The following is a 16,670-nucleotide window of genomic DNA, read 5'->3' as shown; positions in this document are numbered from 1 at the left end:
ATTCATGGAGGAATTGCATTTTAACTCCTCTGTTTCCATCTCAGTGTCTGCTGTGGTTTAGTGACCATTACCGGCTACATTATGGCATTGCAAAGTGCTTTGTTTTTATCTACAGACAGTATGAAATATGAACAGCATTAGCTGAAATGAAAAGACAATCAATAACGCTCATTACTAATCAGCTCTCGAAAGATTTTCTGTCTTTTGGAGACATGTTTTGTGTCATTTAGGAAATCCATTTATTTTCTTAAACCCATCTGCTGGAATCTAACCGAGCAGTGAATTCAGATAAAGCTGCTGTGATGAAATTGAGCTCATCAGTAAGGTGCTCTCTGAATATTTGATATAGAACCATTTCCTTAAACCCTTAAACATTTCCCTGAACAGCTATTGTACATTGAAAGCTGAGCGACTATAAAAGCAGTTATGTCAAAGTGTTAAAAATTATGATTTCTCCATGTGTCAATGAGATGTGCTTTTTAAAATTGTCTTTCATGACCAAGAACACAAGAGCATGAAGCTATGTGTATCTGTGCACTAACCAAAACTCAAACTCGTTATTAGATAGCGTGGCATTTCAGTCATAATGTATGCAGTCATTAAGTGTCATTTAAGACCCTTGTGCAGGGCTCTTGTTTTAAAATTAGTCAGCCAATTAATAGCATGGTCTGACATAAGTAATTTTTTTCTGAACGTTTCAAAGATCACTTTAGATTGGCTGAAGAGTACTCAGACTTGTGTCAAGATAAACAAAAGCTCAAATCTATAGCCCTGAACAGAAAATCGTTATTAGATTAGTTCACACAGTGACATATTGTGCTGCGTTAAACTGCCAATTTCAAGAATAGAAAGGTTCAGCTTCAGTTCTAATAGTTACACCACACTCAGAATTTACAAAATGTCCTGCCTGTGTTTAAATAGTTATTGACAGGAAGTTTTTAGTTTGGCCAAATGATCTTTTTCAGTTGGTAAAATCATTTATCTGAAAGCTGTGGGGAGCAGCTATGCAAAAAAAAAATTGATAATTTATTATTTTTATCACAAATTCTTCATTGGGTTTGTCCCCCAGCAACATCTTATTTAAAACAATACAGGAGGCATAAACAATAGCTTTATTTTTACAATCAAGTGCAATAAACAAATAAAAACATATTAATAACAGCCTTATATATTTATAAAAAATTTAATGCAGGAACTAGTACATGATAAGCAATTTATGGCTCACAATCAATTGCATGGCTGCAGGGAGAAGAACAGGTGGTATTTTGGATATGAGTCTGAGAAACTATTGAACCCCATGTTTGTGTATTATGTATAGAGACTAACTTTTCAATTACAGTCTGCCATCTGAGTTTAGAGTTTTCTTCATTTTTTTCTGCTGTCAGCAGCTGCAGCTGAATGTATGGTTATGGGGACATCACTTGCGTCCTGGTTATTTTAATAATTATCCATGACAATTACAAACCTACATTAAGTAGAGCATTTTGAAATAGTTTTTGGTCACCAGTTCAAATCTTCACACCTTTTTGTCACTATGACACTGTGGTCTGCAGCTTTACCAAACATGCTCATGTTGTTCTGTCTAACTTATGCCTTGATTATACTCAGTGCAGACAACATAGATGCATAGTTGTTGTTAGTATTCTAACCAGTGTGTTAGTTGTGGACACTTGGTGCAGACACAAATTTTAGGCTGCATACGTACATTCGTAGAGGGCTCTTTGCAGATTCTTGCTGACTTCAACAAATTTTCCTTAATGTAAATCCTAGTGGACCCTAGCAGACCCTTGCGTGGGGAATCTGTGAAGCCTTGATCATGCTCTCTTCTGGATGTGCACACAGACGACTGCAGAGAACACAGATGCACATTCGTTGGTACTACGACACATTTTCTAGTTTGTTTGGACTTTTCTAAGAGGGTTCCATTGTAAACATGTACAGCAGGTCATATCTACATATTCCACCCATACATGGTACTACTGAGCATACCTCTTACTGCCCTTGTAGCGCAGTGGCTGGTAGACCAAAAAAAAAAAAAAAAAAAAAAGGGGCTGCTCTTGCAAGGGTCCGAGATAACATTGGCTTGATACTGACTAAACAGTGAAAACATGTATGCTAAAGGTGTTTGAGAAGAAGAGTGTTTTGTGAACCTTGCCACCTGCTTGCCTCTGCCTGACCGTGTGTTTGAGTTTGAGTATCTGTATGTGAGAGAAAGAGAGAGGGAAGGGTGAGAGAGAATTTAGATTAGTGTTTCAGGAAATGTACGTGTGTGTGTGTGTGTGTGTGTGTGTGTGTGTGTGTGTGTGTGTGCCTGTGTGTGTGTGTGTGTGTTTGGTGTGCGTGTGTTTGTGTATGTGTGTGTCATTGAGTGTCAGTGTGTTTCAAGCTTCCTTATCTTAAACCAGAGGTAGGTCGGGGTCATGTCCAGTTCAGCCCTCTCTACATTTCTTCCTGGTCCAATGCACACACACACACATACACACACAGGCACACACACACACACACACACACACACAGACACACACATTCACTTACAGAGCTAATACATGCAGTACAACCCTGCACTGCCAGAAAGACAGATAACGATGACTGGTAATATCCAGAGATCTTTTTACAGCTCTTCACATACAAAAGAAAATGATCCCTGTGTAAATAGAAGGTAATTAGATCACAAATGTACAACAGCATCAGTTAAAACCCACGAGAGTGTATGAGTGAATGAAAACTGCTGGAACACAAAACTACCCACATAACTGCCTGTCTGTACAAAGGTGTTTGGAGAACTGACACAAAGCAGCTCCTCAGGCAAAGCTCTCCAAAGCCTGAGGACTCAAACACTGGGTTTTAATCTCTGACCTCCTGATGGCTAGAGGATGGACTGTATAGACAAAGTCTCAGATACAGCATGACAAAGAACTTTGCTTCACTGCACTGCACTTGAGCTACTAGTGTTTTTATCAGGAAGTGTCTTAGATTGATTGTATTCATTTAAAAAAATGGTTTTATGAATATGTTTTCTAACTTGAAGTAGGAACAACAAGGACATGCACAGCAGTGGGATTTAAGTTGAAGGGCAATAAACTAATTGTGTCTTTCACTTCAGCAACCAGCGTACTGTATTTGTAACATCTGCATATACTGAATGACCTTCCTGCAGTTTTCACTGTCAGAGAACCTAATGGACTATTTTGATGTAAAAGCTTAACCTTCAAGCGAAAAGACTAGAGGTGCTGTTCCAAAAGGGCCATGTATTTAATGGGTGACAGTCATCATCTACTATCCTAATTGATCACAAAGGATGAGACACCTTCAGCATCTGTCAGACTAAGATGAGCCGTTGACAGTGATTGATTGATCAGGCATTATGTGTTTGCTTCACAATGATTAATCACAACAGCATTGTAAGGGCTCATTTAATGGTAGAAGGACACAAGCACAAAGTTTTTTCTTTGTTTTTTGCCAGTGGAGAATGTTGGAGGGACAGTGCTCAGACTGACTTTCTGTCGAGGTTTAATATCACTAGCTGGGCTATTTTTCTATTTTTATCTTGTTACTCAGTAGATATGTTGATAACATCAGGTCTTCTCATCAGTAGGCGATTTCAAGGAACACCTTTGCTTTTTTTTAATCATATATAGTCATATTCTATTTTCGTAGATGGTGCCAGACAGTTAGGAGGAAAGTGAACAGAGTAAAGAAAGAGTAAACAAAGAAAGTCAGAGAAACCTAGTTTGTTTTCATTGGACTGCGTTGACGTTTTGCTTGTGCAGGACATGCAGCAAACAACTGCTTTGTCTGTGTCAGTGATACCACCTTAACTAACCCGTTTGGTGGGCAGTAGATATACCACTACTATACTTATTAAATACAGAACTTGAGAACTGTGGGAGAGAGAAAGACAGGAAGAGCTGAGTTTGTTTTATGGCTTTAAAGGAGTGGGTGAGTAAATATAGGTAGTATTTTGAATGGGGAAAGATGGGTGTTAACTTAAAACTGCACACAGAAACTTGCACAGCTATAGTACAGGCATGAGCAAACATCCAGACTTAGACGCACACCTTTTTACAATCCTTGCACCACCATGTGTAATAGTATCTAGTCTCCCAGACTACCCAATATGCGAGGGCTTTTCTGTGTGAGCTTGTGTGTGTGTATGCGCGTGCAATATTGGGTTTCTACATAACAGGTGGGATAGACTTTGCGTCATCTGTGATTGGGTCAAGTATCACGTTTTCTCCCTCAAGTCTGTCATTAACCCCCACCCCCCAGTCCTCCCTGTCTCATACTCCCACAGTACCATCAGATACATTAGCCCTCACTGTGTTCTTCTCCCTGCCTTCTTCTTTTTATGTACAAAACATTTAATGCAACTCAGTTCAGAGTAGAATACATTTCAAATGAACAATGAACTGTCATTCAAGATCAAATAACAAATATGGGGAATTTTTACACAGGGCCTACGTATTCAGGCAAATCTCATGTCACCATGGTACAGAAGCTGAGGCTAAGGAGAAAACTGACTTCATGGTCTTCAGTGCTTCAGTTCATTGTTTTCGGCTGTAATGAACACAAATTGTCCATGTGCTCATAAAAGAGCTGTTTCCATAGCAATGTCTTTTCTTGTCGGCATTCACTTCTTGATCATATAAAAGTCTTTTGTTTCACAGGCACATCTGTAATCTCTCTAAGATTAATTGGTAAAAATATTTCTTCTCAAGATAAGTCTTTATTTTTTCCTAATGAGCTTAGATTTAAGTGTGCCAGGTCACTTGAATAGATAATCCTCTTTTCTGCATCAAATTTTCAGTGGTTTTCTCCCTTGTGTCTCTCCAGTCATGGTTGAGGATGTATGGTTACCTGCCCCAGGCCAGCAGACAGATGTCGACCATGCGATCAGCTCAGATCCTGTCTAATGCCATCAGTGACATGCAGCGGTTTTATGGTCTGGAGGTTACAGGACAGATGGATGCTCAAACCATCAGGTGAGCAGGGCTTAGTTATGATGTTTCTGTTCATTTCGATTTTCAACTATAGATGAAAAAATATGGAGCAACATCCACTGCCAGGCAACATATTTTGAGTCCCAAACTTGGGTTAAACAGCTGATCTTAAAGTTTTTAGGAGGCTTGTTTGGCCTAGAATTAGGGCTGGGCGATAAATCGATTTTATCAATTAATTCCACTTTGTACTTAATGTCGATTTGTTTTAATGAAAATCGATTTTCTCATCAACATCCGCCACCAGCGCCTGCCTGCTGGGCTCCCGTAGTTCAGAGTGCGCACCTCTCCCACCACGCTTGATACACAAACAACATGGCGGCGAGCGGTGCAGAGCTAAAGGCTTGTGTCCACTAGATGCGATTTTCCCACACGGCAACGCACCACATCTGAAAATCACACGGACGGCAGGTGGTCACTAGTGGACCACAACATGGTCACATGACAGCGCTGAGCAACAGCAGGCCGCTACGTGGTCACATGACCGAGCTTTCAGCTGGACAGTCCGGCAGACGAGTCGGATAAACACAGCGGTTCGGCTGCAAAATTTCCCTTTTATTTCAAAAAACACATCAGTGAAAAATATTTCTGAGAGCATTTGAGGCAAGAAATAATCTGTGCGGCAGCTGAATCTGTCCTCGTTTTAGGTCACTGATGCCTAGTTTAGAAGTTTGAGGACAGTTTCACGATGCGTGGAATCTCCGCACGCTGCATCCAATTTGCATAAAGTAGAAGTCAGTCTACTTTATGCAAATGAGCTGCAGCCCTCTCCGGTAAACACATCGGATCGCAGCGGGAAACACACCGCAACCGGACCAGCATGCAACATGCGGCGCATTTCCAGCTGCGATCCGGTGTGTTTACCCGGAGAGGGCTGCAGCTCATTTGCATTAAGTAGACTGGACTCCGGCGTGAGGAGATTAGGTAGGAGGTTAAAAAAAAAAAAATCGGATAAATCGTGAATCTGGATTTTTTGTGAAAAAATCGGAGATTTTTTTTTAGGCCATATCGCCCAGCCCTACCTAGAATGTAAAAAAATTAAAAAAAATCTTCCGTGGTATTAAAGAATGGGTATTGTTTTCTCCCTTCCTCAGTAACTGCTGTTGAGCAAGATGCAGATTCTCCCTAGTTGCTTGAGAAGAACTTTCTCAGTAGCCTGACTCCACTAGGCACTTCATAGGTATACTTTAAATTAAACAACAAAAAAAGTACACAGACATCAACAGGAAAAAGCAGAAGTTTCAACACCATGCTGCCCTTCATCTTTTCTCTTGGGTGCTTCTTCCTTTCAACACACACACACATACCTCTTGCCTGCTCCTGATTTCTTTCAACTCCTTCAGCGCCATGAGGAGACCCCGCTGTGGTGTGCCTGACAAGTTTGGAGGCCAGATCAAAACCAATGTGCGGCGGAAACGCTATGCCCTCACTGGACATAAATGGAACAAGAGCCACCTCACATACAGGTAAAAAAAAAATAAAAATAACCTGCCACAAATGAACACAACGCAGAGAAAGCCTTACTTTGCTGGAGATTGGTACTATAAAACACTCTTCCTAGCTGAGACTTGAGTTTAGTCAGCTTTTACGATTTCCATTTTTGTTTGTGTATTGAGAATGCAGTCCTACTAACAATCCTGTAAATTGCGCATTGAATTTGATACACATGCTTGACTCTAGAAATGTTGACATTTGCTTCCACTCAAGATATTTTTGTTATAATTTTTGTCAAACCTCCCAAACATCTCAATATCCTAAAAATGTAAAAGTCAGAACTGCTTATGAACCTACAAATGATTAGATTTCATACTGTTAAAGGTCACTCTCTTCTGCATTTTTTCCCTCTTCCCCCACTCTGTTCCCATAGTATTCAGAACTACACTCCCAAAATTGGGGAGTACAACTCATACGAAGCCATCCGGCGGGCCTTTAAAGTCTGGGAGAGGGTCACCCCTTTGACCTTTGACGAAATCCCCTACCAGGAAATCAAATATGGACGCCGCAAGGAGCCCGACATTATGATCTTCTTTGCCTCAGGTTTTCACGGAGACAGCTCTCCTTTTGATGGGGAGGGGGGCTTCTTAGCTCATGCCTACTTCCCTGGACCTGGAATGGGTGGGGACACACATTTTGACTCTGATGAACCGTGGACCATAGGGAACCAGAATGTACAAGGTAATTTGGAATGTGTATTGTATTGTGTATTTTAGCTATTTCAGTGGTAATGTTTCGGCAAAACAAAAGTTACAGTGAAACAGTGAAAGAGAATGACCTCCCAACCATGCTAAACTATAATGAACACCTTTCCCTGAGACTGTCTTAATTGATGGGTGGATGTTTGACTGTTCAAGTTGAGTTGGTGTGTTATATATCTGTGTTCATGTGTGTGTAGCCAGACAGCTTACTGATTTTTTTTTTAAGAGTTTGGATATGACAAGTGAGTTATTTGCTTAATTTTCAGGTGGAAATGGAGGACTGCGTAGTTTCTGTTTTCAGCTGATGAGCAGTTTGAAGCACTAAAGTCATGGCATGTTGCACAGGTTGTAATGAATCTTAATAGTAGCTTACAAACAGCTGTCCACTCAGCTTTATTCTGGCCCTAACTAGAGTTGGCATGGTTGTGCTACCTAAATCGTCCCTCATTTGTCAGGCTTTGGTACACTACTCACATTAGTAAAACTTCAAAGAGGACATATGGTGACGGCACACAGTCTCTGCCCCAACTGCATGTCTTTACAGTTTTCAATTTTATTCCCAGTTTTTAACGAAGCTTGTACTGATGTACACTAATCAATGACATCAATACATTGTGGTCACACCCAAAATATTTGACCTTCTGTACATATGAGGGCTTTAGTTTTGTAAAATCATTTCCTAAACCGAACCTCTTTCGTCAATGATTCAACATTTAGGCTTTCCTTAAGATAAACCCTCAACCAAATTCTAACTCTGAACAAGAATGTCGAGCACTAAACTAATCACATGCAGAAACAAGGATTAAGCCAGTGTTTCTCAAATAGTGGGCCACGCCCCCCTGGGGGGGCGCAGTGGCATGTCAGGGGGTGCGGGCGACTGGGAGGAAAAGGTCCTTCAACACGGAACTAGTTAGCTGAACTATTGTTTTAACGTCGGCCTGTTTTTCGCGGCGTACAACAATACTGAAATTGTGCTGGCCCCATAGACTGTATATGCCATAGATATAAATAATAATAATAATAATGATCTTCTGTATATATCTATGGTATATGGCCGTTCAGACTCCGAAGTACAGACTCCAGAGAACGGGAGAACGCATCGTTAATGTGCAGTCGGAACACCAGCGTACTTGATCACGTCACATACTCGGCTCATCTCCTCCGATTATTTTTACCAGTAATGTCAAACATACGGCCTGCGGGTCAAAACCGGCCCCCCAGACGGTCCATTTCGGCCCGCGGGATGACTTTACAAATGATAAAAATTACAACAACATTAACTGTAAATTTGTAAAACTGTAAATTTAAAATAATTTCTAGAACTTGACAAGTTGTTCTGATCATGAAGTAAAATACTAGATTGTTCAGTTGCAGATACCTGTGACTGAATGTTTTGTGTTTTTGTAGATGAACTGTTATCTGGCAGTTACAATGCATGTGTAAATGGTGAACTGAGGCATAATAGGCTACTGTTGAAATTGAACTTGTTTTCCTTAAGAAATTTCAGGTTCATAATATTTTGTAAAAAGATAGTTCATTAAATGTGAACATTTTCAGAATGTACTTTTTTGAACTAAACCAAAGGGGAAAAGTTGGAGCTGTGGTTATTTATAGGTTATTATGCTGTGATTTTACTGGTGGGGCCCACTGGAGATCAGATTGGATTTATGTGGTCCCTGGACTAAAATGAGTTTGACACCCCTGATCTTTACTGTGAAAAACAACAAAATGGAATCAGATAAAATAACACAGCCCTGCATATTCATGTTTTCACAGTTTCATATATATATATATATATATATATATATATATATATATATATATATATATATATATATATATATATATATATATATATATATATATATATATATATATATATATATATATACGTACACACACACACAAAGTTATTGAGGGGGCACGAAAGTTTTTTTTGTCCTCCAAAGGGGGGCCCGACAGAAAAAATTTGAGAACCACTGGATTAAGTGAACATGTTCACTTTTATGCATCTATAAGAAGTTCTCAGAGTCCCCTTCTTGCTGTGCACCCATTAACCCTGCCAAGTAGAGAGGGTTTTTGTGACAGTGGGCTTTCCTACCCTGTTATCTACATATAGACAGCTGACAGCTAAGCTTTATGTGTGTGCATGTATAAGCGTGTGTGTGCGTATGTCTGTATCTGTGTGATCAGCTGTGTGTGGGATGTGTTGCAGGACAGATCACAGGGATGGTGGAATGCCACAGTAAGTGGGAGTGTGTTCCACTTGGGAAGATCTGTAGACTAGTCCCTTTGTTTCACCACACTACTTACACAGCTTAAAAGCAAAGTACAACTAAATTACAATCTGGTCTTGACTTTACTTAGACACATCTCTAACTAGTCAAACTTTTCACTGATGCTGTCTCCATTTAACTGCAGAATGTCTGCTGCCTTCCAGTAGCATTATTACTGAAACATAGACCCTTTATTTTGTCAAATATAAATGTTGTCATTCTATGAGCTGACATAATTCATGCAGGTTGCTCACTTGGCTATTAGAGTGACAGTAAACAGGAGAGCCATGAGTGGTTTTTTTTTTCGTAGCCATGACAACAGCAATTTTACTGCACTTTCCAGATTGTTGTCATGTATCAAGCAAACATGCCAAACATTCAAAAGTTTATCACCTCGGATGTGAAGATTTACTGATGTTTCTCTTTTGTGTCATTTAGGCTTTACAATGTTAGTCATACAAAAACAAGCTATTAAATCATGAGTTGTTTTTTTCAATATTTTGTAGACAAAATTATAAGTGGGTGACTGAAAAACTTGTATTGCTCAATAATAATAAGAAAGTTAGCTAATATTGAAATATTGTCTTTTATTGAAACTGAATAGAGTTAATATAAGGACATTCCTCCAGAACTGCCATTGTTTATAAGCTGTGGAACTGTATAAATTAAAAACTTGGCGAGTCACATTCTTGTTCAAGTTTCCTTGAAACAAAAATTGCCCTGACCTCTGAACTTCCTCTGACTGGCACCAAAAAAAGCACTTTTGTAATCAATAGTTACACTTAAAAAATTCAAATGACAGCAGTTGACGGTAAAAGCACAAATCTATTTCATCCATTCTTTGCCATTACTGTGTTGTTGCTCCCTTTCCTTGACCTTAATTTTGAGCAAAAAAAACCCCCAATTCTTTTGTGCTTAAGATTTTTGGTGTGAGACATGTGACACACAACGTGATTAAACAGCCTTTCAGGCCCAGATGGTTAAACAAAAACAGCTTTTACACTTTACCCAAATAACTAACACACCTTGCGCAGAAAAAACACTGTAGGCCAGTAGCACTAAAGGTCAGAAGCTTTTGTGGTCAAATGAGACTAATGTGAGTAAGTTTCTGGCAAAGGACAGGGCAAGCTTGGAAACTCCATTTTGTTAGCAGAGGTGCTGCTTTAGTCAGCCTTTTCTATGCTGGAAGTCCCCATGTTGCTGACGAATAAGGTGTGAGATGTGGTAAACAAGTACACAATCAATGAGTTGAAAGAGGACATCACTGACAAAAAATGTGTGTCTGTGTCTGTGTGTGTGTGTGTGTGTGTGTGTGTGTGTGTGTGTGTAGAGTACTCAGAATTAGCAATAGATGCATTGGCTGAACTTCTGACTGTGTTAAGATGTTTGAAGTTTACTCTTGGTTGTCACAGTTACCTCCAAAAGGCCTCTTTATTTGCTCTCAGTTCTCGTTCTCTTCATTCATTCTCAGCTATCCTTAGAGCTCTGTCTTGCCCTCTGCTGTTTTCTCCCCTTGAGTGTTAGCTGCAGCTTTGCATGCCATGAGGACATTCATGTGACTGAAATTATACATGGTGGGGGAGATGAACTGTGTGTATCCTTGTGCGTGTTTCGAAGAGGAGATTAGGAGATGCACAAGGACAGGCATCTAAAGCATCTCCTTTTCTTTTGCATGCACAGCACTGACATCACCAAGTGCCCCAACAGTATGATGTAAGTGGCACAAATCTGACCAATCAAACAAAATTGCAAGCAAGTTCGAAGTTCACTCAGGTCAGGGCCCCAGCTGCACAACAACAAAGAGGTATTGAGTGAGGGAAAGTACCCATCTGTGTTCTGGCTTCACTTCACAGATTAACTCATAGGAATATTTCAAACCTATTTCAAACCTGTGAAATCTAAACCTGACTTGCTGTGGTTTTACTTTCCTTAAATCTCCAAGTGCTCTTTAGTGTTGAGGGGAAGTTAATGCAGTGGTCAGTGTTGTCATATTGTTGCAGTGGCAGTGGGTAGGGATGTATATTGATTCATATCAGCAATCATTAGTAAGTCTGTGTGTGATTTGTGTGTCACATCTGTGGAATTTTTTTGTTGACAACAGAACTAGGCGAAAACAGTGAATCATATATCCGCATAACGCACATTGGCACATGTGTTGTACAGATAAAAAGATTAGAAATACAGTGAGTGTTGTCAAGCTTTCCCAGTTCTCCTAATTTGTACTTTATTCATACAGGTAATGACCTCTTTCTGGTAGCAGTCCACGAGTTGGGACACGCGCTGGGTTTAGAGCATTCCAACAACCCCCTGGCCATCATGGCCCCCTTTTATCAATGGATGGAGACCGACAATTTCCAGCTACCTGAAGATGACCGGCGGGGCATACAACAGATCTATGGTAGGATGTTTCAGATGGGTTTTTTTTTAGATAACCCTTCTGCTGTCTATTTGGTTTTGATGCCAATTTATGGTTTCTGCATCTACCTGCACTGACTGATGTGGACATTCACGCCGTTCCATTCATATTACAGTAGTCGCATTTCAGTTTGCAATGTAGACATTTCACATTGGCCCTAACATTGAACACAGAAAAACACACAGGGCTCCTGTTGCTGTTTCTAAAACACTGGCTGAGGCTTTGGGCTTTATACAGGACATAGCAGGTAGCTATAGATTGCACTTGTGGTACCATGTCGTTGATGGTTCCTACAGTGTGCTACATGCTATTGAATGACCTGCTGAAGACATTTGCTTGTCCCAGTATTGTAGATGGGCACCATCTAAGAAAAGCATGCTCCATTTTAAAGCACCTCCAAAGTGCTGCAGTGGCTACTTCAATTACAAATCTTTTATTGGCTAACTATAAAGGTGTAAATAAGGATTGATCTCCTCACACAGTGTCTCCTCAAAACAAGCATTCCAGCTGTGGTTTTACAATGGATTTCATGCTGCACTGTTTCTTGGTGGGAGCACTGACTTCGAGGCAACCAAATTAGACTCGAGATGTAACATGTTAATTAGGAAAGTTTAGAAGTGCAGATTTTTTTTTTAAACAAAGCAAAAGTAGTTGTTTCCTGTTACAGTTTTTCTCAATTGATAAGACACTAAATTCCATTCACTGCACACAGCCACCAACTGACTGTACACATTTCTCAAAAACAAGACTCTGGTGTCAAAACTTTGAACACTGTTCATGGTTTACACACAGTTTCCAAAACTCTTGCATTCTTTTTGCAAAAGACTGAAGACGTTTTTTGCTCATTTGAACACACTTTTTCACTCATAGCACACATTTTTCAAAAAGTGAACACTAGGAAGCAGAATTGGGACACTGTTCCAACACTGCTGTCACAATTAAGACACAACAGGTCAAAACTGAAAACACTTTTACCAATGAACTGCACACTATAAAACCTGCTGGGAAGCAGAATTAGCTGTTCAGAATGCAATCTGTTGTTAAGGTCAGCAGATGGTAAGGATGGTGCATAAAGTAAATGGTTTCAGGTTTACTGTGTTTTACTTTACATGGTATTTAAATGTTGTTTGTCACTTCAGTGACATGTCTATACTGTAACAATACAACCAGTCAGAAATGTTCTGAGAATACTGTGAAAAATCTAATGCATAATTCTGGTTCATAAGTGCTAGTAAAATTACAGAAGGTGTACGTGACAGACTTTTTCTCTGTTTGGTGTGCGTTTATCAATTGAGTGCAGTAACTGTAATTGGATTCTGATGATAGGCCACATGAATACATCTGGGACAATGTTAGTTTTCATAGAGGACTATTGATTCAGTAATGGTTCAATATGAACCCTCAAGTTATTGTGGTTTTTCTGCCACCATATTCTCCCTTTATGAATCCTATAGAAGAATTCTTCTCTACATGGAGGTGGAAGGTATATGAGCGGCAGCCATACTTTGGGAAAATCTCTTGCAATCAGTGGTCTTGGCATGTGGTGATGTTTCTGTTGATGCATGTCAGGGCTGGATCAGACACACTAGGTCTTTCTTTCCACGTTGCCTGGCCAGAGAAAACTAGCATGTGATGTTGATGAGATCCTGTGGCCTGACCAGGCTGAAAGAATTGATGCAGACGTGGTGAAAATATTTGCATACTGTACTGTGTACAATACAGTGCTGTATCTTTTGTCTAACATTATTTTTATTTTATAATGTACAGTCAGGCACTGCAATGGCCCCCTCTGATTCATTTATAGGATGCATTTGTGTCTAAGTTGTCATTTTTGAGGACTGTATCATTTTTTTTATACTTCATGTGAAAACACAGTGAGAGAAGTGTTTTGTATTTAGCAGTGCAGCGTGCTACTTTGCTTTGTGTGTGCTAATTTTGAAAACAAAGTTCATATTTTGACAATAAAGTGTGCTTTTGACACAAGTGTGCAGTGCTTTGCGAATTGTGTCCTAATAAAGAAAACAGGGTGCAGTGTTTTGGGAAATGTGTGCTATTTTTCAGGAACAGTGTCTTATTAATAGAGAAAAACTGTAATCAGCACCCGTCTCCAAACTGAGAAAATCGCCATCATAGTTGCTTAGTCCCAGCAGATGTTATTCAATGTCTTGTTTTTTTTCTAACAGTCGTAAACCCAATAATAATAATTAACGCTCATGGTAAGATCAGAAGAAGCAGCCATTTCTCACTGGAATCATCAAATGTCTGTCAATTCTTAAAACATAATCTGATCATTTAAACATTTGGTTGTAATAGTTTCATTGCATTCCCCAAAATGTTGAAAATTTCTTTGAGATTTTTCTGAATAGTGAAAACTATTTTGTGGTTTTGATGTTTTAGTTGAACATGAAAAACCTGCTACTTTTTGTCAATGCACTGTGTTCATGTTTCTCACCATCTTAGAAACTGTGTTCTGTAATAACAAAGACTGTTCAGAAACCTAAATAAGGTACCACAGTATCCTGGTTTCTACTAGAGTACTCCCTGTGACATTTCCAGGTTTCTGAAACCAGGATAGGAATATGTACATACACAGCACATAACTAGAAAGTGCTCAAAACAGTCAATCTAAGCCAGAATACTTGGGTGTATTTAAACATTCTCTTTCATCAGTAATCCACTCACTTTAACCCACTCTGTTTGTGACTCCATGAAGGTCAGCCAGATGGCAGCCCCACCCAGGCCCTGCCCACAGTGACACCCCGTCGCCCAGAGCCCAGGCCACCTCAGATACCTCCTCGGCACCCTGATCGCCCGAGGACCACTGAAAGACCAGATCACTATGGACCCAATATCTGTGAAGGGAACTTTGACACAGTTGCTATGCTCCGAGGAGAAATGTTTGTTTTCAAGGTAATTGCTTTAAGGATCTGGAAGTAAGGGCATTTTGATTTAATTTATTAACTTAAAACATGAGATGAGATAGGTCTACCCTCATGAAGGTTGATTTCACAGTATGTCCTTGCTTAGAAATTCAGTGTGCTTCCAGCAGAGGAGCTGTCTTGCCAAGTTAACTGCATCAATAAATTAGTTATCCTTTTCCTGAGAATCGGCCTTAGGCAAACAGCTCGTGCACAGCCAACAAGGGGTCTGTTTTCAATCAGGTCCCTGTGGATTGTAAACCAACAAGTTCAGAGTTCTTTTATGAGATGGAGCACTGTTAAAAGGGTGTGGAGTGGTCAGGTGTTCGCCTTAAAGAGCCTCTGAACCTACACAAAACATTCAGAAGAGCTGAAGCAGCACTGAACCATTTTCTCGGTTTTTACCTTCAAGAGATTTCTCTTAGAAAATTGTTTCATTAACTGGTTTTATTATTTATTACATCTTGTGGGTATTTTTGATATTGTGCAATCCCTTCATGTGGTCATTTGTTATCATACATCTGCTGCAGCATGTGTTTTCAGTAAACGTGGTTGTAATAGTTGCCGGTCAGTGTCAGTAATTCAAGAGGTTAATGTGGTCATCTCTTTACTGAAATTTCAGCAGCAAATAGGCCTCCATGTTCTCCGGTGGGTTTTCACCTCTTCTGGATTGCTTTCATGATAGTTTATAGATAGTGCAGCTCTACTAAGACGAACAATGATGTGTTTCTGTGGGCGAGGTCAGAGGAGGTGTCCAATGCTGACAGCACTGAACAATGAAGAGCTTTACCGATATTGTACTGAGCTGGACAGAGAATGCTCAGACTTTACAGTAAAGGAGCCCAAGTTTCACTTCCACAAATGTTACCAATATGTCTGAAATTTTGACATCTGACAACGAACATCAGGAGTAGCAGCAGCTGAAAATGTCGAACAATATCAAATGATCAAACACATCTTTAACTTGGTGCCAATTAATACATGTGTCAATAGTTAAAACTAAAGATATTATAGACATGAAAAAAATTAACAAATGTTTCTGCAAGACTGTATGTCGACAGTTGTAAGACATTTTATTTTCTTTTTAGTTTGAACAGTTTAAAAGGTCTATTCTAGAGCTCAGTCCTGACCTTCAAAACAAACAGATCAGTCTATGAATGTCTCCTATCTTTGACTGTAAGTGTGTTTGACACTGACCAGTAGTTGCAAGACCTGACTGGACTTGTGCTGCACATGATCTGACAGTTATATCTGTGCTCCTGGATTTCATTTCAGCTAGTAAATCTATGTTCCTGGGTTTCATCCAAAGTCACAAAGCTAGACTGGACAGCATTAATCAGTGTCCCAAATTAAACAATTGATTGCCTGCCAGTGGTTCTTAAAATACAAATGACCTGATCTGATTGAACGCAGACAAAAAGCAAGTAATATGATTTTGTTGGTCAGTTCGGTTTCTTGCTTTTTCATCAGTCCCTTCCAATTGAACTAGAAATTTACTAGCATATTCACGTCTGCTTATTTTTTTCATTTTCAGAAACTATTTGTGTGACTGTATGGATTGCAGCATTGGACTGTCGGTCAGCTGGTGCACCACTTTTGTCCAAACTTTTGTCACCCTCTCGCTTTTCTTTACTGCCACTAGCTCACTCATGTCGATTTTTAATTTTAGTTATATATAACAGCAGATTATGGGTGGATTAAATTGACTTCAGACATTTATACTCTGTGGTGGTGTTTCATTTAGTACCATCATCAGGGGAAAATCTTAACTTGTCCAGTATTGTTATATTCTAAATAACATAGATAACCAGATTAACTATAACATAGGAAACATTACACCTGCTAAGCATGCTCAGCTTGCTGTCAAT

At 39.6% G+C, this 16,670-nt stretch overlaps 1 protein-coding gene across 2 annotated transcripts in view; it reads left to right on the top strand.

Moving 5' to 3' along the window:
• The window catches only part of mmp15b (matrix metallopeptidase 15b), a 37,683-nt gene that overhangs the window by 5,653 nt on the left and 15,360 nt on the right, over positions 1-16,670 (top strand). For both annotated transcript variants that reach the window (XM_023268168.3, XM_023268166.3), the window contains 5 exons: positions 4,834-4,982; positions 6,341-6,463; positions 6,865-7,172; positions 11,705-11,866; positions 14,598-14,794. In XM_023268168.3, the coding sequence (XP_023123936.1) occupies positions 4,834-4,982; positions 6,341-6,463; positions 6,865-7,172; positions 11,705-11,866; positions 14,598-14,794 (939 nt within the window). The remainder of the gene's footprint in view (positions 1-4,833; positions 4,983-6,340; positions 6,464-6,864; positions 7,173-11,704; positions 11,867-14,597; positions 14,795-16,670) is intronic.

The sequence above is a fragment of the Amphiprion ocellaris genome, chromosome 1 (genome assembly GCF_022539595.1).
Source record: "Amphiprion ocellaris isolate individual 3 ecotype Okinawa chromosome 1, ASM2253959v1, whole genome shotgun sequence".
NCBI classification, from domain to species: Eukaryota; Metazoa; Chordata; class Actinopteri; family Pomacentridae; genus Amphiprion; species Amphiprion ocellaris.
Note: the sequence above shows the minus strand (reverse complement) of the source record. Positions and strands in the feature narration are given on the sequence as shown.